Genomic DNA, 9,137 nt, shown 5'->3' on the forward strand with positions numbered 1-9,137 from the left:
AGAGAGAAAAGTTCTATATAAAACATTTTAAAACAAATGTTCTACAGAGCCATTATTTAGATGACATTATGTACTGTTTTTTGAAATATCTGGCAACAATCACAGCCGATAAGTATCATATCTGTCAGCCTGGTTGTCATTCTCACAGTAGCAAGGAAAGTGTACCGTCAGAGACACAATTTCCTCTGTAAACCAAGCATTTGTGGGTTTGTTTATGTTTAGATAGAATCCAATATGTGTAGGTTTTTCTGCTGATAACCTGTCCGTACAGGTGGCCCTCAAATGAATTTGCCTGCTCCAAATCAAATTGTAGATCGTAATAATCTCACCAAATAACATGTCAATATTATAATAATGACTGCTTCACTACCCAATGAACAGGAAGCAAAGTAATTTGCATTATTTTAAGAGGAATATTCTCAGTTTTGTTTTGTGTGGTGTTTTAATATGAAACAGCAATGAATTCAAAATAAGGGATGGTTGTGGTATTCACTGAGAAAAGACCAATGACATATTATGTTGTTTTAACTGAGGATATTTCAGTTCTTTATTCTTTTTATGGAAATAGTACTTGAAAGAATGATGGAAATAGTACTTGTGACTTTGATAACATTAACAGAAACTGTATATTATAAGTCTACAGACACCTGTAATGCTATGAATTCACATCATATCTTGTCATTATGTTATGGTTATTTATTGAGGGTGGAGAATGCAAAGCAGAGTTATTGGCATAGTCTGAAGATTTTGGTTAGAATGATATTTTGTATATTCTATCAACTGAAATTTTATGGGAGTTTACAGAAGGGTAATTTGGAAATGCCTCTCTAACTGAATAATCTCCCTCTGTTCTTCGTTTAAAAATCACTGTACAGGAATCCTGATTTATTGCAACCCTTTCTGGTTCATGCTCACTGTTCTCTGTATTATACCAGCAAATTCAATAGTTTTATGGACATAAATTTGACATGAATGCTGGGAACACAGTATGCGCAGATACAGTATACGTTTTTGTATATGCATCCAGAATAAAGTATGAGAAACAGTGTCATCTATTAAGCTTGAATTCTGCACTTATGGTACGTATGATATAAATTGTGCACCATTATGCTGTCCTAACGTCCTTGGTATTATTGCTTGCATAAACTGGGAAAAATAAGTCTATTGATACACTGAAGTCCTTTTTAATAGGCAAATATTTTTGTTCCAGTTATTTCTCAGAAATTGAGTCATTTGCTTTATTTATATGTAAAATATAACCAGAACTGCTTTCTTAGGTCTGAAGCAAACCTACATTTCAAATGGTCTATAAATCCTCTGGAATTGGATCCTCAAAGAGACCGTTTTCTTTTTATCTTGGCAAACGGTAATACCAAACAGCATGTGTGAGTAGCACACCGCACTCACACCTGTACAGATCTCTACCATATCCAAACCTTTCACCAGATTCACTAGGTTGACATTCATGTTTCTTTAGATTACATTAATCTAAAGAAGCAAGTGCCAATTACATGTTGAGTTGTGATATAGGTGTATTGAGTGAATGCTCTGAGCAGTAGGCCTGGCTGTTCTCTGTGTTGCAGTGAGCGGCAGCATGGTGAACGAGAACCTGCCTCGCTGGGTGTCGGACCCGGAGGACAAGCTGGTGCACATCAACGTGGGCGGCCTGAAGCAGAGCCTGTGCTCCAGCACGCTGCGCAAGTTCCCAGACACGCGGCTGGGCCGGCTGCTGGCCTGCCACTCCGAGGAGGACATCCTGCAGGTGTGCGACGACTACGACGTCCAGCAGGGGGAGTTCTACTTCGACCGCAACCCGGGGCTCTTCCCCTACGTGCTGCACTTCTACCAGACGGGCAAACTGCACATCATGGAGGAGCTGTGCGTCTTCTCCTTCTGCCAGGAGATCGAGTACTGGGGCATCAACGAGTTCTTCCTGGACAGCTGCTGCAGCTACCGCTACCACGACCGCAAGCTGGAGAACCGGCACAAGAGCTGGGACGAGGACAGCGACGTGAGCAGCGTGGACACCTCGGTGGACGAGATCTCCGACCTCAACAAGGACATCCGGCAGTTCCAGGACATGCGCTGCGGGGGCCTGCGGAAGTGCCTGTGGCTGACCCTGGAGAACCCGGGCTACTCCATCCCCAGCAAGCTCTTCAGCCTGGTGTCCATTGGCGTGGTGCTCACCTCCATCGCCGCCATGTGCATCAACAGCATCCCCGAGTACCAGAAGTTCGACGAGAACGAGAAGCTGCTGGAGGACCCCACCATGCAGGCCCTGGAGCTCTTCTGCATCTGCTGGTTCACCTTCGAGGTGGTCACCCGGATGCTGCTGGCGCCCAACCGCCGCAAGTTCTTCCTGCACCCGCTGAACGTGATCGACATTGTGTCCGTGTTGCCCATCTACATCACCTTCTTCTTCGACCTGGTGGCGGGCAGCGAGTCGGAGCTGGGCAACCTGGGAAAGCTGGTGCAGGTGTTCCGCCTCATGAGAATCTTCCGAGTGCTGAAGCTGGCCAGGCACTCCACGGGCCTGAGGTCCCTGGGGGCCACGCTGCGGGTGAGCTGAGCGCATGCCTGCCACGCTACACTGCTGCACTACCAGCAGGATGTCTATACCTATAGCCATAGCACCAAACCACGCAGGGACCAAACACGCAGGGTAAATGGGCAAATTAAATGGGCAGGGTAAATTCTGCCCCTCTGAATTTCCTTTGGAAATTGGGTTGTGTTCTTTTTTAATTTCCTCACTGCTAGTCAAATTGAGAGCCTGTTTCAGTGAAAAGGAAAATTGTTTCAATGCTTTCAAATGAATCCTTGGGCTTTCCAATATTGTTACCAGCACATGACTTGTCCAATGTAAGTGCATTTAATTGCATTACTGATGACTTGGTCCTTCAGTTTGGTGCGTAACCAAACATTGCATTTTGAATCGATCTTTAATGGAGTACAATGTGTACCCTCTCTCATTGTTTGCCAGCAGAGGACACTGTTTTGCTCATGAATTCCCATCTGTTTTGAATGTCTCTGCAGTTTTTTTTGAGAGATCCAACCCAAAAGGCATGTTCAGCTTAAATAAAAGAGTTGCAACATCTATTGCAAGATGTTAATGTGTAAAAATGCTAAAATGTAGTTCAGATGCATATACATGCAGATACGGTGTGGTCCGTAATATTTGGACAGTGGCGCAAATTGGATTTGAAATGAAACAATGAATATAAGTGAAGAGGGACTGAAAATGCTGTCACTCAGCAAGCTTCTGTGAGTGTCTCCTCTTTGCCTGTATGTAGCGTGGAATGTCTCCCCTGGAATTAAGGGACTATACATAAAAAGTGCTGTGATTCCTACATGGATCACCCGATTTGGATATACACACCCTCAAATTAAAGCTGACTGTATGCAATTTAACTGCATATTATTGCTTTAATTTCAAATGCAATGTGCTGGAGTGCAGAGTCAAAATGACAAAAATTGTGTCACTGTCTGAATAATTTTGCATTTACAGCGCAGCCAGTAAGTATTCAGATTGTGACACTATTTTTGTGGTTTTGGCTCCGTACTCCAGCACATTGGATTTGAAATGGAACAATGAATATAAAGGTTAAAAGTGCAGACTGTCAGATTTAATTTGAGGGTATCTACATCTATATCTGTGTTGGAATATGGCCCTTTTTATACATGGTCCCCCATTTTTTGGGAGATAATCCATGTTACACACAGACAAAGAAGGGACTCTCAGGAGCTTGCTGAGTGATGGTATTTGCTTTCCTTTTTACTGTTCACTATACGAAATTGATTGCAGACTCCATTTACAAAGCCATTGTCTCTCACATCATACACACTCATGCAGAACATCTACACCCCAGTGGAATAAGAGAGGTGTGAGAAAAATCATTTTTATGCAGCATTGGTTGATAGGGCAACTGATGCTGCATCACAATAAAATCCCTCACTGATCCACAACATATATCACCCTGCGTCACCAGCTACTTCAGCTACAGTCTAGTCTGTGAAATGACTTCTTCTTGAGGGGTTTTTGGTTTAAACTTTCCCCTGGATTGGAAAGGGCTGTTTATAGCAGAATAAATATTTTAGGGCTCAGATGTTTCTTTCTCTATTTATCATGCTGTGTAGGAGGAGATTTAGGGTAGCGTAGGATGAACTTGGTTGGGATAGAGGGGGTGGGCACTCTACTCTAGTAGTTGGAGTTTGTACTGCCCTTTCTCCTTGTTCTTACTTTCCATCCTTGTTAAATTGTGTCCCTGGTGACCACGTGTCCATCATGACTGGTGTCCAGCTCTTGTTCAAACTGTTTTTAGTCGATCAGGTAGGACAGCCCAACCTGCTGAAATTCTTTTCTGGGAGACATAGAGGTGCATTATAGGGAGGTGCCCAGAAGGCAATGGTACTGGCAGATTTTTCCAGAGGTTTCTGAACCATTTCCAGAAGATTTCATATTTTTTCTGAGATTGCAAGAGATGAGTTTTAAATATGGGAGACTCCCGGCATTTTCAGGAGAGTGGCGCTGTCAGGATTGCTGGCTTGGCCCCTGTTAATAAGCACAATTACAGAGGAGGCTAAATGTCTGCCGTAACGCAGTACCTGCACTCACCCTTGCTTCCTGTGCATTTCCCGTCTGCAGCACAGCTACCGGGAGGTGGGCATCCTCCTGCTGTACCTGGCGGTGGGCGTGTCGGTGTTCTCGGGCATCGCCTACACGGCCGAGTACGAGGAGGACGTGGGCCTGGACACCATCCCGGCCTGCTGGTGGTGGGGCACGGTCAGCATGACCACCGTGGGCTACGGCGACGTGGTGCCCGTCACCATCGCCGGCAAGCTGGCGGCCGGCGGCTGCATCCTGGGAGGGACGCTGGTGGTGGCCCTGCCCATAACCATCATCTTCAACAAGTTCTCCCACTTCTACCGCAAGCAGAAGGCCCTGGAGGCCTCTGTGCGCAACAACAACAAGAGGAGGTGGAGGAGGCCGGCCGAGGAGCCCGGCGGCAGCCTGGACGGGGACAGCCAGTGCCTGGAGGAGCTGGAGGAGGACGAGGAGGACGAGGGAGGAGGGGTGGTCAACTACAGCTACATGGACGTCCCGCCCTCCTGGGAGGGGGGCAGCGCCGTGGTGCGGAGGAAAGAGCCTCACCACTTCTGAGCGCTGCGTTTTCATGGCAACGCCCAAAGACGCGCGACTACGCCGTGCTGCCCCCCAGTCACACGGCTTGTGTTTTTAAATTGTGTCACCTGCATTACCTGTAGCATCAAGGGCAAGCATGGGCTCCGCTCATCGACTGGACTTAATGTGCTTGTAGTGAATTAGAAAGTGTGTCGTCATCTCTGTCCAATGCCGTGACTCTGGTATGCTTTTTTTTTCCCCATGCATGAGAAATTGCACCTCTTCCGTCACTGCCCTGGTGCACGTCATGCAGCTCATGAAATCTTAAAAGCCACTGCTGTGTGGGGGAGTCTGGGATGTTTTTTCCACGCCACACCAACAACACAGTACTTTTTAGCAGCTTTTTAGTGTGTCTTGTGACCTAATGACATCAATTGTACAGGAGATAAAAAATCTATGATATTGATGATGATAATGGTGACAGTAATGAGGCTAATTAAGTAATTCCACAATAACCCCATTTATCTATGGATTAAGCTGTTATAGAACATCCCCCACCAATCAAAAATCTTTATGGGGGGGGGGGGAAATGTACTGTAGGAGCTACTGAATAATGTAAATATTTGTAAATATGTATGTGACATATTATCTCTTTCCTTCTTAAATTTTATCAAACAAGTGGAAATGTTTTATCATTGTTATTTAGTCTAGTCTAGCAAAGAAGTAGATTCAAACAGTGCTGCTTTCCCTGCACTGTTAGAAAGCAGGACCTGGATTATCTCCTGTAGAAATGCGGTCGCTAAATATGGAATGGAAGAGATGGAAGCATAATTCCCCTCAAGCATTGATTTCACTGGACTGGGAGGTATGACTTACTGATGAAATTAAACCATAACTGCCTACAAACTTAGTTGAGTCACAGGGCTCTGATCTTATTAAGGCCGATGTTCCTTGTTTGAGTGAGTTATTAGCGTTATCTCACATCTGCTGAACCTGCATTTTCAAATGGAAAAAAATGTTCGCCTGAATATTTTTTGCATCTCCGAAGCTCCAGTTCTGTGGAGTTCTTTCCCCAATGGCCTCCAGACCATGGGAGGAAGAGCAGCAGTCCTGTTAAGTCCTGAACGGTGTAATGTGGACACTTACACTAATGCTTTCAGACTTCCCCTGAAGCAGAGCCTCTGTGAGGCTTACTGCATGTCGGTGCACATTAGCAGTAATACTAGCTCCTTGGAACATTTAAGGATTTATGCCTCCTACGGAAACTCAAAACCTCACAGTAGAACACTGTGAGGACTTTTAAAAGTATCATGCACATGTGAGCTGGGTTGTGATATGTCAGTCTCCTTGTACCGGCCAAAGCCACCACTGCATTCTCTCCACCATTTTTTTTCCTTGGTTTGGGTGGGGGCAGGGGGTGCGGTCATCTTATGCAATGGCAGTTGTCTTCTGGGAAAGTAGTCATCTTGGTTCCACTGTAATATAACAAGGCTCTAACTCAAAGCGGAGAGTGAATCTGTCAGTCCTTGCGGTTATCTCATTCTCCAGGTTAGTCCCAGTTATTGTATACCGCTTCAGTCCAAAAGACACCTTCCCCTTCTCTCCAGGGGAAGCTGTAGCTTTCAGGAAACAGGAACTCACTACTTTGCTCTGGTCTTCCGCTCATAACTCTGAGATATTTAATCACATTTCTCCCAGTGTCCTTCACAGCCAACCCAAAGACTTACTTAATTCTTCATGGGGGGGAGATGGGTCAAAATTCCTATCTATTTTGTGTTTTTTTTCTTCATAATCATGCTTAATTTTGGAAATGTCCCAATCCCCATAGACAATGCTTAATGCTGACTACAGCCTGCAGTAGAATGGTAGCCAAAGATGACATGAACATTTAAAAAGCCTAACAGATTTAAAAATACAACTTGATATACCTATTACCTAGGTTTTGTTAGGCATGATTTATGGAGGTTCTTTTTTAGTCCCCCCCCCCCCCATTTGTACATCTCTCCATGAACCTGGGCTTAAACTGACTGTTGCAGTAAATTTAAACATACAGTATATTGCAAAAGTATCAGCGTTCTTCCAATTATGTGCCCTTTTGTTGAGAGATGTGAACACCTTTTAAAAGTGAAAATGTTATTTCACCCTGCCAAACTAAAGGTGCCAAACTTGGTGGAAGCACCTTTGGCAGCAATTATGGTTTGTGATTCTTTTTTGGATAAGCTTCTACCAAATTTCCACTAGTAAGGTTTTTTTTTTACCGGAATGTTTTGTCAATTCTTCTTGGCAGTTGGCTGTGCCAAGTTGGTAAGGAATTGTTGATGGACAGCAATTTTCAAGCCATGTCACAGATTTTCTTTCAGGGTCAAGTCAGGATATTGGCTGATCTTTGGGTTATTCTCCTGCAGGACCCATGGTCCAAATTTGCTTTGTCTGACCACAAAACCTTAACCTTGTTTTACCTTCTCTTCACTGCAGCACTTAAACGCCTTGATGCAAATTGCTCACGGGATCTGAAATGCTGTTTCCTGTAATAGTTCATGACACTGCAATTACACAACAGCTCTGTGGTGTGACCCAGATATTGTTGACTCATGAATTACATTAACCTGCCATTTCATCCATTAAGTTCTGCAGCAACCAGTAAGTGAAATTCCTCTTTGCTTAAAATACACTTCATGACTGAGGGGACACAGAGTGGTGTGTTCATTCTGAAATCATGTGAAGCATTTATTTACATAGACAAGCCGTTAAACTCATTTTGACTGGTCAAGATAATTTTCTTTTCTCACAAGTGAACGCATTTAAGATGACCACTGGTAATGAAGGGGATGAATACTCCATCAATGTTTTATTTTCAATTATTTTCTTCTTGTTTTAAGTAGGTTGTGTGGACCAGAATTATGAAATCCTAAGCACCATGACAACAAAAAAAATGTGAAAATTGTTCATGGGGCTGAGTGCTTTTGCAAGGTCCTGTATTGAGAAATATGGCCAGTACAGTAGAGGGTACGTAGAGCAGTTTTGTGCTGCATGGGGGGCCTTGGCACTGAGAAGCACTAATACTCTTTGTAATTAGTAAAGAGGCTTAACATATACAGACATACTTGGGCATGATGTATTTTATCCAATGAAAATTCAGTTGAAAAAAACTGTTTTCATCGCAGTGTACAGTTGTACCGGGTCTTCCTGATTAGATGAAACAATTATGAGTGTGAATATTTTAATGTTAACTCAATGTAAGGCATTGTACAGATTCCCATGCTATACTACCAATTCAAGCACTTTCCCAAGTTCTGTTCTCCCAAACGTCTCAAAATGCTGCAGAATATTAATAAAGCAAAATAAAAATTCCTGAATATCCCTGAAAATGAATGCTTTCCTAGGATCAGGTATGTCAACCCCAAACCCACAAGAGAACGTGGATTCTGATGGTGTTACGTATACAACTCATGTCCAAAGATGGCCAAGAAGGACCTGTAAAATTGCACAAATCGAAGATTTTTAGAGTACCTGCATCAAAATGTCATAGTGTTCGTGAGCTTTCACACCCTGGATTTTATTTTTCTATATTTCAGGACTTTCAAAGACGTCTAAAGAGGGTGGGAGCTTTGAGGCATGCTCGGCCATGTGCACTCAAATGCCAAACTTAATAATACTGTAGGCTCTCCGGCCTCAGTTTCCTCATATAGGGCAAGGCCACTTTGTCATATGACACCAAGGGCCACCTCAGAAGTCTGTAAGGCCAAAATAAAATTTGCCAAGAGTGCATCAAGGCCAAAAGCACACTAAAATCACACAAGGTAGGTATGATAGGTACTGGTAAGCGCTCCGACTGTTGACTGAAACCGAAACGGTTTACCATAAAACAGAGATGGCAGGTATCCGTAAGCTTTCAAACTGTGTGTGGATGGCTGTGTATGTCTTGACATGCAGTAGGCCTATTTATCCGTATATGTATAATATACACGTATCAACTATACATTTACTGTCCTAAAGTACACTGTATGCTGTACTATAC

At 43.7% G+C, this 9,137-nt stretch overlaps 1 protein-coding gene across 1 annotated transcript; it reads left to right on the top strand.

Moving 5' to 3' along the window:
* Window positions 1–1,593: 1,593 nt before the first annotated feature.
* On the top strand, window positions 1,594–8,451 carry si:dkey-43k4.5 (potassium voltage-gated channel subfamily S member 1). The gene is made up of 2 exons (XM_064304558.1): window positions 1,594–2,560; window positions 4,643–8,451. The coding sequence occupies exons 1-2, from the start codon at window positions 1,595–1,597 to the stop codon at window positions 5,156–5,158; spliced, it is 1,482 nt and encodes a 493-aa protein (XP_064160628.1). The 5' UTR covers window position 1,594; the 3' UTR covers window positions 5,159–8,451.
* Window positions 8,452–9,137: the final 686 nt, after the last annotated feature.

The sequence above is a fragment of the Anguilla rostrata genome, chromosome 13, assembly GCF_018555375.3.
Source record: "Anguilla rostrata isolate EN2019 chromosome 13, ASM1855537v3, whole genome shotgun sequence".
NCBI classification, from domain to species: Eukaryota; Metazoa; Chordata; class Actinopteri; order Anguilliformes; family Anguillidae; genus Anguilla; species Anguilla rostrata.